A 16,129-nucleotide genomic window follows, 5' to 3' on the forward strand; every position below is an offset into this window, starting at 1 on the left:
TGTGTATTTGTTTAGGAAAGAAATGTTTTTGTTAGCGTCCCAACTCCCAAATCTTTTGTGAATGATTTTTTATGTCGTTTTAGTATATAATATGGTTCGGTTAGTTCACCCAAGAAAAAAGAATGTGGATGTTGTCTCTGGAATCCTATCGTCATCTTCCTCACATGCAAGGCTCTGGCCAAGTTAAACTTGTATGCTTTCTGTAATTTGAACTTTTCTTTCTGATAAATTCGTATGCTTTCTGGATTTTTTATGGCAATTTTGGACCTTTTCTTTTCTAAATTTGTGTGCTTCTCTGGGTTTTTTTATGGCAGTTCTGAGGAAGAGCAAGAAAAAGGAAGAACCATTATTAGAAGATCTTCCCAAAGAGTACTACGATGATGTGAGTGCCTTTATCCTTTAACTTGGCCAAATGGGTGCTCAAATTTCATGTTTTTATGTGATTATATGAGTAAATTTTTGCAATTTTTTTTTTGGGTTTTGCCAAATTCGGTGGTGGTATTTATGGGTTTGGTATTGATTTTCAGTTGACAATGATTTTGGGGAAATTGATTGAGTCTGCATTCAATGTAACTTTTCATGCAGTTACATACTGATGAAATAGAATTCAATTTTTTCATTCCCTTTTTTTTTAAGTGCAATTACATTTATATGATGATTTACAGCATATATTCATCTATTAGTTTCTAATTCTTCATGCAGTCTAAGCCATGAAGGATTTGATCAACCCACAATTGATAACAATGTGCAGCAGCACCAACGGTTTTGGACAAGGAACAAGTAAGTATCATTTTGCTCGAGAAGGTCCATTTCTTGAAATAGCTTGCATCCTTATTGTTGGTTTGACAATCATTATGTGGCTAATTGTGGTTGTTTCAAGTATCGTGTTGGCAGTTTTCATGAACATTTTAATTGGATTATATGCATCAGTTGTAGTATATCAGGTTTGCTTACACCAGACTATAATCATTGTAATCTCCTTGGCCTTTTCGGACACATTATTTGTGTGAACTACATGTTTCTTCTGTTCTTAAGGAAACATAACTTTTTTGGAAACCATCTCTTTCTAATCAAATACGTTCAGTTTCTTCCCACTCATTAAACAATGTGTTTATATGCTAGCTTACTTAAATGTATATAAAAGCAGAACTGCTTATCTTATCGACCTCATTCACTCGTGTATCCCTTTGTTTGTTCATAATTGTGTTGAATTTATTCAACTTAAATGTGTTTTATTCATCCGATTACGCCTGAAACAGCTAGTTCCCGCAGCAACGCACGGGCGTAATTTCTAGTTTGCGCTAAAATGATGTTTCAAATTGCATCCGACTTGGGATATGTGGACGGAGGAGCAAGCATTAGGTATAGTCGATCCATCATTGGATCAGTCATATCCTGCACATGAGGTTTCGTGATGCATCCAGATCAGTCTACTTTGCGTGCAAGAAAGTGAATCGGATAGGCCAACCATGTCGGAAGTTGTTTTTCATGTTGAGTAATGAAACAATTCATCCCTGTCCCAAGAAACCTGCATTTATATTACAATCCAGAAATCCAAACTCAGAAGCATCAAAAAGAGAAATTCGTTCGATAAACGACTTAACAATAACTGCGGTAGAAGCCCGCTAACGACCTAAGTTGTACGTCGTATTCAAATAAAAATTTCTTGCCATTGTCTTTTGTAATGTCATGTGTTACCCAACTTAAGTGAAGAAAAAAAGGTCTTGGTTGTAATTTTTGGTAGAATGTTGATTCCTCTCTGGTTATCCTAGTTTAGTACAAAGAATGTACATCGGTTAATTACCGAAAAAAGTCTACCCCTGTTTTTCCCGTCTTGGTACAAAGTATTCACGAATGGTCACCGGGAGTTGACCATACTAAGAATAACAGTCAACTAAGTAATGAGCATGATGAGTGCTGACGGAGATGGAGATAATTAGGGGATTTAACAGTTTGTGGCTACGATGCATGGACACAGACATAGATATGGGACAGGGATACGTCAAGTTAACAACAAAATTGTTGTATGACCACAAGAGAATACAACACAACACGGGAATACAAGAAGAAAGCAATTTTATCAACTAGCTATTAAATTTGTTTTAGGTTTGGAACTTGTGGAGAGAAAGCAATGCCTTGGAAATCATTGATTCACCTCTGGGTGAATTGGACCATGTCAACCAAGTTCTGATATGCCACGGACCGGCCAAAATGTCGGCGGTTGCTTTCATGCTAAGTAATGAAGAAGCAGCTCCTTCACCAAAACAACCAGCATCAGAGTTATAATAGTGGAGATCCATCACCCAGTTTTTTTTTTTTTTTTTAATTATTATTAAAGGGAGGGGAGAGTTTGAAACTAGCCAACAATTTAGGGGAGGGTGCAGCTTCGAACGTAAGACATATGGGTGAAAATCCAACATCCTATCTACTAAGATATTGGACCACATGCAAAGACCCTATCACCCAGTACTGAAGGAGAAAATTCTTTAAATGATGTGACATCGCTAAAGTTGAACTCTTTTAAGATATTTCGAGTGCATTGACGTGTAGGGCATCAGAATTATTAGTTACGATTGCGAACTTGCGATAGAGAAATTATACTTAGACTAGTTAGCTAATTCTGTCAATTGTGAGACGTACTATGGTGGGAACTTGAAAGCAAACAGACGCGTTCACATCAATTAGTGTTTAAGAATGAGAGGTTTGTGGTCATCAAACTTCAGCATTGCATACGAAGCAGGTAAGACTTTTCATCTAGGTTTTGGCTGATGGGATTCATACAGGAGAAAAGAAGTTGACCTGTGATTCTTTGCATGCCAAATAAAAAACCCTAGGACTTTTCAAATTGGTCCCTTCGAAGCCAAGTTAGCTCTGCCATTCATTCGCATGCACAGAAACGTCAATTAGAAAGTTGTCTTTATCAGTCTACTGGATACAACTGGGGTGTGGTCAGAATTAATGAAGTGGAGCTTTCGACATGTACGAAAGGAATTCGCGGGTGAATCCAACAACTGGAAGCCTTTGGCGTTGCGCAATCTCCGGAGAAAAATAAAATCCAACGTTTCGGGCTTTTTGTTTCTGCTTGCCATTAAAAGAAGCAACCTTTTTAGCACTTAACCAAACCCTGAGAAACTAACCATGAATTCTACTAAATTCTTTTTTGTCATAATTAGATTGCTTATCTTCCTTGTGATTCCTCCCTCTTCCATTTCTGTTGCCCTGGATGCCATTACACCAAACCAACCCCTAAGATATGGCGACGTTCTTCTCTCCGCCACTAAAATCTTTGCACTAGGGTTTTTTAGCCCAGGCAATTCTCATAACCGTTACATCGGAGTTTGGTACAACAATATTCCAATCCAAACAATCGTCTGGATTGCAAACAGAGACAACCCCATAACTCCTATTGCTGGAACTTGGCTCCTAGCTATTCATGGAGATCATGGAGGCCTTGTCATTTATGGGAAGGACCAAAATAACCCTCTTTGGTCTGCTAATGTCACAGTCTCTTCGCCAAACAATTCCGTAATAGCCAAACTTTTGGATACAGGAAATCTTGTATTGCTTGAGAACAATGGTAATAGCCCAAGGGTGCTGTGGCAAGGCTTTGATTACCCCTCAGATACACTGCTTCCATTAATGAAGATTGGGCTGAACCGGCGGTCAGGGCTGAACAGGCGCTTAACATCTCGGAAGTCTCCGGATGATCCCGGAACAGGGAATTTTTCGTATGAGATTGACCCAACCGGGTTTCCGCAGTTGATTCTTTACAAGGGTCAAACAAAATGGTTTCGAGGCGGAACTTGGACCGGCCAGAGATTTAGCGGGATCCCTGAATTTACAATTAATAGTGTCCGCAGCTTTGTGAACGATAAAGATGAGATATATATGATGTATACTGTTCCAAATGGCTCAGTATTCACAAGGGGGGTGCTAGATGAATCAGGAATTGTTAAACGGTTCGTATGGCGAGATCAAGAAAACAAATGGATCGAAGTAAGCTCTAGCCCTAGTGAGTGGTGTGACAACTATGGACAGTGTGGTCCAAATGGTAACTGCGACCCATACAGTAATTATAACTTCTCTTGCCTTTGTCTGCCCGGATTTGAACCCAAGTTCCCCCAGGACTTGTATCTGAGAGATGGATTGGGTGGATGCCTGAGAAAATTGGGAGCGTCTACATGCCAAAAAGGGGAAGGGTTTGTTAAGGTGGCACGTGTGAAGGTACCCGACTCATCTAAGGCACGTGTGAATATGAGTTTGAGTCTGCAAGGGTGTGAGCAAGAGTGCATGAAGAATTGTTCTTGCATGGCATACGCGCGTGCAGATGAAAGGGGAGGAGGGAAGGGTTGCGTGATGTGGTACGGGGACTTGATAGACACAAGAACTTTTTCAAATGTTGGGCAGGACTTGTATGTACGAGTTGATGCAGTTACTCTAGGTAGTCTCTTTATTTTTCATTCTCACAATATTTTGTATTGTACACTTTCAACCAAAATTTCTTTAATACGAGACAAATCTTGTTGGATAGTTGTTGCCCGGCTGTACTTTGCCCTGATCCGCCTGGCTAATTACATCCCAAATTATTTCGCACATGATAAAACCCCATAGTTCTCCTTTATTTTTTATAGTGATTTGCTACTGTTTACAGTTCACAACTGTTGAATTCGTTGGTTTTTTATTTTTATTTTATATCCTTGTAGCTCAATTTGCAAATGGTTCTGTAATTAGCAAGAAGGCAAGGCTGGCAATTTCACTATTATCCGCTCTTGTGTTCCTTGGCCTAGTTTTCCTTTTGTGTTACTTGGTAAGGAGGAAGAGCAAAGGTAAATAAATTTTGCTTCTCCATCTTAATTAGTATCCCTCTTGTGTCGGTCTCCATTACATCAACACTAAAATAAACGACTACAATCGCTAATATTAGTTGTAAGAATAGAGGTGGTAAAAGACTTATTAGTGGCTACTGGGCGGGTATACTATGAGGACTTTTACTCACTCTATTCTGTACAACTAATGCCAACGGTTGTTGTAAGTTTTCTTGTAGTGTCGCGCAATACTGATTGTTTGTGACCAAAAGGCTATAACACTGCATTGCTTTTTAATTATGTATTTCATGACAGCAGGCAGGCAGAGAAAAAATATGTTTTTCATGGAAGATAGAACAGATCTCGATCTCGATGATCAAAGTAAAATAAACTCAGAATTACAATTCTTTGATCAAACAACCGTCGCAGCCGCCACGGACAATTTCTCTGTAGCGAACAAGCTTGGGAAAGGAGGTTTTGGCTCAGTCTATAAGGTAGTTAGCTCCTATAATTTTCCGAATGATGCATAACTTCAGGTTAACCTAGAAGCTTACAACAAATATGCAATTCATGTTTGATGCCTCTAAAAATGAATGGTAACATAAGTGCTTGGATTATAATTTCAGGGTGTACTTCATAATGGAAAGGAAATAGCGGTGAAACGACTATCGAAGAATTCTGGTCAAGGAATTGAAGAGTTTAAGAATGAAGTTGTGATAATTGCGAAACTCCAACACATAAACCTTGTCAAGATTATAGGTTGCTGCGTTGAAGATGACGAGAAGATGCTGATCTATGAATACGTACCAAACAAAAGTTTGGACTGTTTTATTTTTGGTACGTCTTCTTATTTTTTTCCTTTAATTTCGTTTTGAAGCTAAAGTTAACAAGAATTGATTTGGTTTCAACTTCTTACTGTATTCAGATGAAACAAAAAGATATCTTTTAGATTGGACAAAACGCTTTGAGATTATCTGTGGGATTGCTAGAGGGATTTTATACCTTCATCAAGATTCGAGATTAAGGATTATCCATAGAGATCTAAAGGCCAGTAATATTCTACTGGATGCATCTATGAGCCCCAAAATAGCAGATTTTGGTATGGCAAGAATATTTCCAAGGGATCAATGTGAAGCAAATACACATCGTGTGGTCGGAACATAGTAAGTTAATTAAATTTCATCAAAATTGAAGATATAAATTGGCTAGAGCTTACCATAATAGTAGGTTAATAATTCCACCTTCCGAGAACAAGTCTCACCATGATCTCTTTATACTTTTGCAGTGGTTATATGTCACCGGAGTATGCAATGGAAGGAATTTTTTCAGTAAAATCTGATGTGTACAGTTTTGGTGTTTTGCTGCTAGAAATCATAACTGGCAGAAGGAATTCCGGTTACTACCACAAAAAATATCCCCACTCAAATTTGGTTGGATATGTAAGCTAACTATAGCCTATTTGTAAACAATGATTTTCCCTACTTTATTCATGCTTGGTTGATTTTTTTCAAAACTCTTCTAGGTTTGGGACTTGTGGAGAGAAGGCAATGCCTTGGAAATCGTTGATCCATCCATAGGCGAATCGTACCATGTCAACGAAGTTGTGAGATGCATCCAAATTGGCCTATTGTGTGTGCAAGAGTTTGCTGCTGACCGGCCAACCATGTCGGCGGTTGTTTTCATGCTAGGTAAAGAGGCAGCAGTTCCTTCCCCAACACAGCCTGCATTTTTGTTGAAGAGGAGTTGTACTAGAGTAGATCCATCAACGAGTACTGAAGGAGCTAGTTCTATAAATGATGTGACATGTACAGAAATAGAAGCTCGCTAAAGAAAGGCATAGGATTATCCGACATGTTCCACAATATATATATATATAAGTACTGAAGGAGCTAGTTCTATAAATGATGTGACATGTACAGAAATAGAAGCTGGCTAAAGAAAGGCATAGGATTATCTGACATGTTCCACAATATATATATATATATATATATATATATATATATATATATATATATAAGACCGTACATCTTTTTTGGTATATCCAGATAATAGGTAGGAGCATAAACTGAAACATTTTGGAGCTACAAAGATAGTTATTTAATCGTTAGCAACGCATAAAAACATTCCTCCTAGAGTAGTTGTTAATACAAATAACAGAAACTCTATTATAGCCATTTCTGTACATTCAGTGTCACACCCCGATCCCGACATACGTTCAGGATCAACACGTGATGTCACCAAATACCCGTATCTCTAACATACCCCACCTCCAAGATATAGGCAAAGCACAACTCAAGAATCGAGCCATTCGTAGTTCCCTAACATACCTCACGTTTTACAAAGTCCGATACGAAATCCATCTCATATCAAAGCAAGCCATAATCCCACCAATAGACATCCAACAAAAGCAATAATTCAATTACCATCCAAGTCATCCAATTATGCACACGATCAAGTAGCACCCAACAAGAGTAATCAACCAATGAGATAAATAATAATATAAGATTCCACGAAGTTTAGTATAATCAGACTCCGTAATTGTCTGTCGTATTTCCCCTAACTAGACTCCTGAGCATTGCTTTTAGTCACTGGTACATTGATGCTTCAACATGACCAATTCCATTTTCACAAATATAAGACATTACTAAATGCATGACATGAACTTTAATTCTAGTCAAAGTACTTGGAATTACTAACTAATTTAACAGCACCCAATTCAAATGTCATTTTGGTTGATCTATAATAACTTCGTCACTGCCAATACGTTTGAATGGAAATAATTCTGGACCATAGGTGATTTATGTAATACCCTGAAAACTTTAAATATATAAATATGTGGAGAAAATCGAAAATAAATCGATTTATGATTATGAAGAATTAAATCAAGAATATTATTGAGCTTTTATTTGATTTTTCAAGAATTTATAATAATTTGTGTAAGTTTAGTTTTAAATTAAACTAGTTACGAGGTTTAAAGTTTGGACCTTAATTATTTAAAATACGTAGACCTTTTGAGGTCAAAAATTATATTTTTGAATAGAGCTCGACCTCACGAACGCGTAGGCGCAAACCATTCGTGAAACGGAGTTAGAAAGAAGAAGTTATTAACGTTTAAAGTTGAGGGCATTTTAGTAAAATAGTTGAGTTCAAGATAACTCCAGATTTTTGAAGAAAAATCTGGAAGGCCACGTGTGTGGCCGAGATTTAAAGACAGAAAATATGGGCAGTGGAGATGGATTATAAAGGGAGAAAAAAGGGAGGAGAAAAAGGGGGGGGGAGAGGAGGATGACCAATGGGTGAAGAGAGAAAGGAGGGAAAGGAGAGAAGGAGAATTGGAGAGGAACCCGCTGGGTTTCCTTGACCCGCGGACCCGGTTGCAACCCATAGGGTTCTCTGGTAAAATTCATTCTTTTTTCCGATGTATTGGGCCGATATAACCCTCTAAATCATCATATATACCTTCCCTCTACCATCTCCCTAGCAAATTTGAGACGATTGGGTTCAGAATTTTGGAAGAAAGGAACTCGTGGGTGTCGTATGACCCATGGTCGAAATCCAGCAAATCGGAAACGTTTTCATTAAATTAACACCACCACTAGACTCTCCATGAACCAAGAAACAAAGCCCATTCATGGGTTGGGGCATCGGAGTTGCTATGGAGTCGAATTGAGGACACCCAAATTCTAGGGTTTCGATAGGTTTTGATGAAATTGGAGCCTTTTCAGGCAAAATTGGCCTTTTTTGTAGATATGAAAGTTTCTCTACTCATTGAGATCTTCATTTCTATAATGTTTGAGAATTTTTAGAAATAGTTGAATTTTCTGGCGAGTCGGGCAGCGGCGCACGGCCAGGGAGCTGACATTTGCGTTGTTATATGAATTTCATCATTTTAAGTAGGTTGTTTTTTATCTAATTGTTATGATTTAAATATTAATATGATTGTGGTGTATATGGGATTAAATGAATAGTTTGTATTTGGTTCGAAACTTTGAACTTTTGAACTACGAAAGGCTTGATCCCTGTTGAGGGTACGTAGGCAGTCTAACAAGATGTTAGATGCAGCCATAAAATATGTAAAGTTAAATTAATTCAAGAATAAGGGTTGCATAATGGAAATTGGTCCCTACAAAGAAATGGTACTAAATTGGAATTTAAATTGGATGTTTTGGAAAAATGAATAATGCTTATAAATTGCTTGTGGGATGAAGGATTTGAATTGGAGTTGTTAGCTAAGGATAATAAACTAAATAAGATTTTTATTTTGGGCCTATCACTAATATTATTATTTCTCGAAATAAAATAAATATTTGGGGACCGGGGCGTTACAATTTATGCGTTTCAATAGGTATAAATGCACCGATACATTAAATCATTGAGCTTATAATTGTATAAGAAAATGGTTCTATGAAACCCAACACATAACCATACAACGTAGTTTAGCCACAAACTCAATATGCATCAGTAAATTAGAATTAAAACTAAGAGAAGAACAAATATTGCAAAGGCAAAAAGCTCCCTCTCCACAAAAGCTACAGAAAAGCAGTTTCAATCAACCAAGATTAAACCTAATTTTGAACACCCAAAACTATACCGGTTGATGCAAACTTACATGGGTTTCAAAGCTTGTTTTGTGTACTTTAAAAGCATAAAAGATTTGTAGATAACAGAGTTCTAAGTTGAAAGTTATGCAAGTTACAAAATAGAGTCTCAAAACTGGAACCCAGTATTTGCTGCTGTCTGGCAGTTTCGGGACTCAAGTTTGAGTATGATTTTGACATATCAATACTCAATGGAATTACATGAAATTAGATGGGTTTAGATCACAAACATGTCTAGTTTTAAACCACGTAATATACGTTCAAAAGGAGTTCATAAGGACATAGACCACAAGAGCCAAGGTAGGCTACTTGAAACATAGTTTTTTCTGCAACTTAGAACCTGAAACATAGTTTTTTCTGCAACTTAGAACCTGTACTCGTATGGTTCAATTACATTTCTAGAATGCTTCCACACAATTCAGAATTCATGTTTATACCCTCAATTATAATCAATCAGACTGAAAAATGCATCGATATTCAAGTCTTTAAATTGGTAGCTCCATCAATAAATTTCCGAGCAAAAAAAAGATGAAAGAATCTCCAAGCAAGAACATTAAGATTTAAGAGAGATTAGATTACAAGTAACTTGGAAATTGGTATTATTATTGTTATTACCGGTTGAAAGACTTCATGGGTTCGATGAGATTGACGAGGTTGGCGTAACCTTTGATGAGTTCTTCGATCTTACTTTCTGAGATTCCGTCTTTAAACTTTGCCAACAGTACATGCTTCACCTATCCCTTTGCTTCCGCCATCTCTCCCTCTCTCTCCCTTTTTCCAGAAGCCTCCTTTCTTCTTTTTTTTTTTCTTTTTTTTTTCTTTTTTTTTTCCTTATTCCTCCTTTTTCTCATTAGTTCTCCTTTCCTCCCCCATTTCTAATTGGCCTGTTTCCCACAAGGTGGAAGTTTTAAAATAAATTAAAATCTATAGTTTAGTAACACAACTTCAAATATCTGTAACTACACCGTTAAAATCCGGACTTGCAAATGGCTTTCGCCTATGCGTTCGTGGCTTCAAGATTTATTTGAAACATTACTTGTGACCTCGAAAGGTCGACGAATTTTAAAGATTCATTACGAAATTTCAAACCGATAACTATTCGATTTAATTCTAAAAATTAATGGAATTAAAATTAATTGATGAAAATAACACAAACGTGAAATACAAATTTAAATAATGAGATACGTAAAAAAACAATGAAATTCCAGGGATGGGATTTCACATTCAGGGCGTGTTTACTAATCCGTAATCAAATTGAGATGAATTGAATCGAGAAGGAATTGGATTGAGGAGGAAATGAAATGAGACGGAATCAGAATCAGATTCTTGTTGAAGTTGTTTACTAAAACTTTCTGGAATTGGAATAGAATTCTATAAAGTTGTTTACTAATTCACCAGAATCGAAATATAAATCAGTATGATTACTAAAATGCCCTTGTCCCAAATCAAATATTTTATATACTTTTTTTAATAAAATTTGATATAGTATATAATAGTAAGAAATAATTAAATTGTTTTTTTTTATAAATTTAAGTATTTACTTTAATATCTAATTTTTTTCGCTCAAGTTGTAGTTTCTTCTCTTCGGCATATGTATGGAGTTGTGCATAATGTGAGTCTAGGGTTAAGGATAATCTTGGAAATAATGAAAGTGAGGGCATAAAGGGAAAAAATTATCATTCTGATTGCTTGGGCAATCAGGAATCCAAATATCTTCTCTATGTTGGGAATCCAAATCAGCCAAATCTTGGAATTGGATTCCATTTTTTGTGTGGGCCCCGTGCACTCTTGATTCCTCTCAATTTTAGTAAACACGTATAATCCGTAATCGGAATCGGATTCCTTATTCTCATTCCGATTACGGGTTACTAAACACGCTATCAATGTACTCTACGGATAGAGGAATACATAGAGTTAAACATAGTAAAATAAGAAATTGAAAGATTTCGTTGAAATTGTTTGTTTGGAAATTTCCCGAAAAGCTAATCGTAGTTTCTTCTCTCCATATATAATAACATTCTCTCCATATATAATAACATTTGCCTACCGACTTTGTGTGTATGAACACATTTTTTTAGAAAATGAGAAGGAGAGAGGGAGAGAGAGAGAACGTGGGGGAGTGGGTGGTTTTTTTTTTAGTTTTTTTTTTAATATTAGATGTATTTTAACATCACCTGTAGATGAGGCTTTAATAAAAAAATAGTAAAATTTGGACCTATGAAATTACATTACTGCCCATCATTTTGTTTGTGTGATAGAAGACTAAGTAGTCTTTTCACCCTCTTTTGGTTGACAAAGAGGGTTTCATTAATTAATAGAGATATATATAGGGATAGGATCAAGGGACAAAGATTTTGACAAATATTTTTACACTCTATTGTAACATTTAGATCTTATAACATTGAATGGTGTTGATTAAGAGTTATGTGGAGACTTTTAAACATTAAATGAATTGAGATGGTGCGGAATATATAAATTTAAAAAAAAAATCTGATAAAATAAAATTGATTTAAAAAAAAAAAAGGTTAAAATCTGATACAGAAAAAATGTGAAACTGAAACCGCAGTGAAGAAGCCTAAATCCAAAATCTTCATTCTTGGATCTTGGGTTGTTAGAGTTTTGCTATGGATGTGACAAAGTGGTTGAGCTGTTCGTCTAAACTTAGAGCGCTTAAACCTTCTCAAGATAAAACCCTAATTTTTTTTTTCTTAAAGCAAAACTCTCTCTTTGCTTAGTAGCATGTTTTATTGTTCACTAGGGTTCATTGTTTGAAAAGGCAGACAAAAAAAGAAGGAGAAGACTTTACATCCAAGGCATGGAGTTGCAGGCCTCATCGGCAAACAAAGAGGAAGATGGAGGGTAGAGTATTTTTAGGGTTCTATTTAAAAAAAAAAATCTATTATTTTATCAGATATATATATATATATATATAATTAAATTAGTGTTTTCCTTATTAGTTATAATCCAAATCATCATCCAATTCATTTAATGTTTAAAAGTCTTCACATAACTCTTAATCAACACCGTTGGATGTTATAAGATCTAAAGGTTACAAAAGAGTGTAAAAATGTTTGTCAAAATGTTTGTCCCTTGATCCTATCCCATATATATGTATATGTATATGTATATGTATATATATACTAGTTTAGACTAAAGTGAAGAGGACGATTTGCATGACTTGTTAATCTGATACGAATCGACGCAAAAATAACAGACTTTGATTCAACCCGTTAACGAATTTGGTCATTATCGAGTCACCATCTTGAACCTGTTAAGATAACAGGTATGGTACGAAAACAGCAACACGACCTACTTTTTCAGGTCTAGACAATAGGCATGACAATTTCTTATATGACCCGTTAACCCAACACGAAGCGACATGAAAATAATAGGTTTTAAGTCAATCTATTAACGAGTTTGTTCGTTATCAGGTCACATGTTACGAACATGCTAAGATAACGAATTTGAGACAACAAAATCGGTTAAGAAAACGAGTATGACACAACATACAAGACAAACACGATCCATTATCCAAATCTAGTTTAAAACCATGACGCACTGCCTTAAAAGAGAAGGCTGCAAATACCAAGGCATGTCGTATATACCAATATAATCCACCAGTTGCATATTAAGATAAGATATTTTGTATTCATCAATACATGAGATGACAATAAAACAACCCCTTAGACCATCTCCAATGGAAGTGTCAAATTATAATTGGTTTGAAGTCTTACATCAAATTTTATGTTTTTCCAACCAAATTGCCAAATATTATTTTCTCTATTAATGTAAGGTTTTAAATGGTTACATTTATTAAAAAAATTTGTTATACAATTTTTATTGGCTGAAATGCTAGTGCAATAAGAGATTCACAATTAAACTAATCAAAATAAATTTGGTGTTGATATCAAATTTAACTCCTAATCACAAAAGCTTCAAATCTAATCAGCAAATAACATGGAAGGATTTTATATGAAATTTGCACAGTGACATCTCCACTAACCACTTTACTCTCTTAAAAGAAACAAGCATCCTTGTCCAACGTAACCTACATTTACTTAGTAGAAACGGAAACTGCATCAACGTGGATCTCAACTCGAGGTGAACCATGATATATCATTGTGTTCTTGTGTATTTGTGGAATTTGTAGTTGCATCTAAGTTGGTCCGAGATTGATCCAATTTTGTGCATCAACCATACTCATCATCTACTCATGAATTTAATTAGAAAACATATGGAATGAGAGCCTTAAAAGTACAGGGAAAATGATCTTTAAACTTGGAACGATACCAATTCCGGGTAGCATAGCTCCTTCCGGCCAAGTAGAGGGCGGTTCCGGCGGTGAAGGAGAAAGCGTAGAGAGTCTGAGAAATGAAAGAAACCCCAAGAAATGTTGTGATTTCAAAGAGATAGTGAGGGCATATAACAAGTTCAAACAAACCACCCTTGGGAATCTTGTACTCCTTCTCTTCACCTGGCTTCGACCTCATCTTCGAAAGAAGGTAGTGATGGTACAAGTTGCCAGAAATTCCTATTACAAACAAGACGATGCCGGCGCTCTGCAAATCAATTGCTGGCTCTGGAAACCCTAGCACTTGGCTGCTTAGGTATTGACCATAAATCATGCTTCCAGTCGACAACAAATAACTCAGACAGATCGGAACTGCTGTATCAACGCCCATTCCTCCACTATACTTGTGAACAAATTGAACCTATACATGTACATGCAGATACATATATTATATATATGTATATATTGCACACATATACACATTACGTATGTACGTACCTCAAGAATCCTTTTGAGAAAATGAAGGGTTAGAGCTGAAGAGAGCAGTAGAGATCTGACATCGTGATGGGAAAAAAACAGCAAGGATGTGAAAGCAGCGACGAAGGCGGGAGTATAAGCAACGAGCATGCCTGCTCTACCGGACAATGTTACTACTTCTTGTTGCTTTTCAAGTTTTGGTGCAAAATTTTGAGGATTATTGAAATTCCAGAACTTGGAATACTGCATGTGCTTTCCTCTAATCTCTGAAACCCCAGCATTTGCTAATGACGTGAAGCTAATCACTGACATTGCTGTCATGAAAATAGAAGGAGGTGGTGGGAAAATAATTGTCGAGATTATCGACATACTACTCATCACCATCGTTAATCTTAACAAAACTCCCTTAATATAACAGCTAATGGTGGATAGTTTCCAAACAAAAAAAAAAGGTGGATTAGAGGACACTTTCTAGCTATGTAATCTCTCTCTCTCTCTCTCTCTCTCTCTCTCTCTCTCTCTATATATATATATATATATATATATATATATATACATACATACACATAAATCTACTGGGTTGCTAAATGCTTTTTTGTTTTCTGAGGGTTATGGCTGGCTTGGCTACATGTTCATGCCTTCCAGGCCACTGGTTTTTCGGCCATGCATCACATCCGGCGCCTTTGGAAGTTTGAATGGCTACTAGATAACCCATGAACATGTGTTGTTTTGGTGGACCACGTTGCACACTGCCTACCTTGTTTCATTCTCTTTTATTCTTTTTTATTCTTTTTTCCCAAAGAAACAAACAACAATGCTCAACTCCACAAAACTTTGAAGGCATTTCTCTTCAAAAACTTCATGACTGATTCACAAGACTTCATGCTTATGATTGGAACAGTTCATAGTAAATCACTTTGTAAGTATGTTTACATCGATGATCATTAAACAATAATTTATAATATGAACGATTCTGAATTATGCATGAAATTTCGTTAATCTGCCACGAGTTGTTTTGAGGAAGAATTCCCACAAAATTTTGTAAACCCATGTAGTATTCAAAAAAAAAAAATATAAGTTTAAGTTGGTTCCACAAAGAGATTGACTTATATGACATGGATATATCATGATAGTGTCAGAAGTTAATAAAAAAAGACATGTAAGTTTTTATCCATGACACGAAATCACGTATTTGTGCCAAATAAGTTGTTCTCTTGTGCAAGGAGCTTGTTTCACCTTCCCAAACGTTTGTATTACACATTAAAAAAATTTTAAAAAAATGGTAAGGTGGTTTTGTTGATTCCCATAAAGTTGCTCATTTGAAAACCAACCCCCCCCCTACTTTCTCACTCAACTATTTTTATGAACACAATATGGTTCATCCAACACCTTTAAACTTCCATATGATAAGTTGGATTGATGAGTAATCAATTGTTGTGATAATTGGTTTTTGAAATAAATTGGTTACAACCTTGCCATGTATGAAATTCAAACCTAAGACCTCTCACTTACAAACAAAAATAAATACCACTAAATTATAGTATAAAGTAACGATTGTTTAATTAAATGTTCACGAAAGTCGTAATATTACTAATGCTTGTTGAGAAGAAGTCCTTGATCAAGAAACACCAAAGTTATATGAATTAGAGCTTTAGCAACTAGAATAAGTGAGAAATTCTGTTGTGGCCAGTGTGCCATAAAACGTTTGGGAATGAGAAAGTTGATGGCTACTTGAAGGGAAATTTGAAAAAGTGGGCGTCTTGTATATTCCATATAATCAAGGATGTTAAGCCAACTTTCTTGGTCACTTAATACTAATGGTATTCCTCCACTTAAAAGTGATTACCTAAGCACGGATCCCGTACTTGGACAAATTCAATGCCAATTTATTCCATCACCACTTAGCATAAATACATTGTTGTGTTATAAAAAAAAAAAAAAAAAAGTTTAGTTTTTTT

The 16,129-nt window shown here is 35.9% G+C and overlaps 2 protein-coding genes and 2 long non-coding RNA genes across 5 annotated transcripts; 2 read left to right on the forward strand and 2 right to left on the reverse strand.

The window, feature by feature from the left end:
* The first annotated feature begins 217 nt into the window (after positions 1-217).
* Positions 218-975, forward strand: LOC126582422 (uncharacterized). Its single transcript, XR_007609521.1, has 2 exons — positions 218-382; positions 703-975. It is a non-coding gene; the product is annotated as an uncharacterized LOC126582422 (long non-coding RNA).
* A 2,090-nt stretch (positions 976-3,065) lies between these two features.
* On the forward strand, positions 3,066-6,979 carry LOC126582130 (G-type lectin S-receptor-like serine/threonine-protein kinase At1g11410). Of its 2 annotated transcripts, none has more exons than XM_050246148.1 (7): positions 3,066-4,441; positions 4,704-4,826; positions 5,121-5,299; positions 5,432-5,642; positions 5,731-5,968; positions 6,091-6,244; positions 6,328-6,979. In XM_050246148.1, the coding sequence occupies exons 1-7, from the start codon at positions 3,139-3,141 to the stop codon at positions 6,631-6,633; spliced, it is 2,514 nt and encodes an 837-aa protein (XP_050102105.1). In that variant the 5' UTR covers positions 3,066-3,138; the 3' UTR covers positions 6,634-6,979. The 2 variants fall into 2 exon arrangements, with proteins under 2 accessions (XP_050102105.1, XP_050102110.1); XM_050246153.1 differs by having other exon boundaries at positions 5,124-5,299.
* A 2,479-nt stretch (positions 6,980-9,458) lies between these two features.
* Positions 9,459-10,226, reverse strand: LOC126582455 (uncharacterized). The gene is made up of 2 exons (XR_007609534.1): positions 9,775-10,226; positions 9,459-9,743 (listed from the first exon to the last, which is right to left on the reverse strand). It is a non-coding gene; the product is annotated as an uncharacterized LOC126582455 (long non-coding RNA).
* Positions 10,227-13,345: 3,119 nt separating this feature from the next.
* Positions 13,346-14,773, reverse strand: LOC126582370 (uncharacterized). The gene is made up of 2 exons (XM_050246516.1): positions 14,193-14,773; positions 13,346-14,115 (listed from the first exon to the last, which is right to left on the reverse strand). Exons 1-2 carry the CDS (start codon positions 14,553-14,555, stop codon positions 13,627-13,629), a joined length of 852 nt encoding a protein of 283 aa, XP_050102473.1. The 5' UTR covers positions 14,556-14,773; the 3' UTR covers positions 13,346-13,626.
* Between the last annotated feature and the right edge of the window lie 1,356 nt (positions 14,774-16,129).

Source organism: Malus sylvestris, chromosome 2, assembly GCF_916048215.2.
Source record: "Malus sylvestris chromosome 2, drMalSylv7.2, whole genome shotgun sequence".
NCBI lineage: Eukaryota > Viridiplantae > Streptophyta > Magnoliopsida > Rosales > Rosaceae > Malus > Malus sylvestris.

Coding starts and splice junctions, on each gene's coding strand:
- LOC126582370 (XM_050246516.1), bottom strand. CDS start 14,555: ATGGTGATGAGTAGTATGTCGATAATCTCGACAATTATTTTCCCACCA. Junction 14,116..14,192: donor TTCTCAAAAGGATTCTTGAG/GTACGTACATAC, acceptor GTACATGTATAG/GTTCAATTTGTTCACAAGTA.
- LOC126582130 (XM_050246148.1), top strand. CDS start 3,139: ATGAATTCTACTAAATTCTTTTTTGTCATAATTAGATTGCTTATCTTC. Junction 5,300..5,431: donor GTTTTGGCTCAGTCTATAAG/GTAGTTAGCTCC, acceptor TTATAATTTCAG/GGTGTACTTCATAATGGAAA. Junction 5,643..5,730: donor TTTGGACTGTTTTATTTTTG/GTACGTCTTCTT, acceptor TACTGTATTCAG/ATGAAACAAAAAGATATCTT.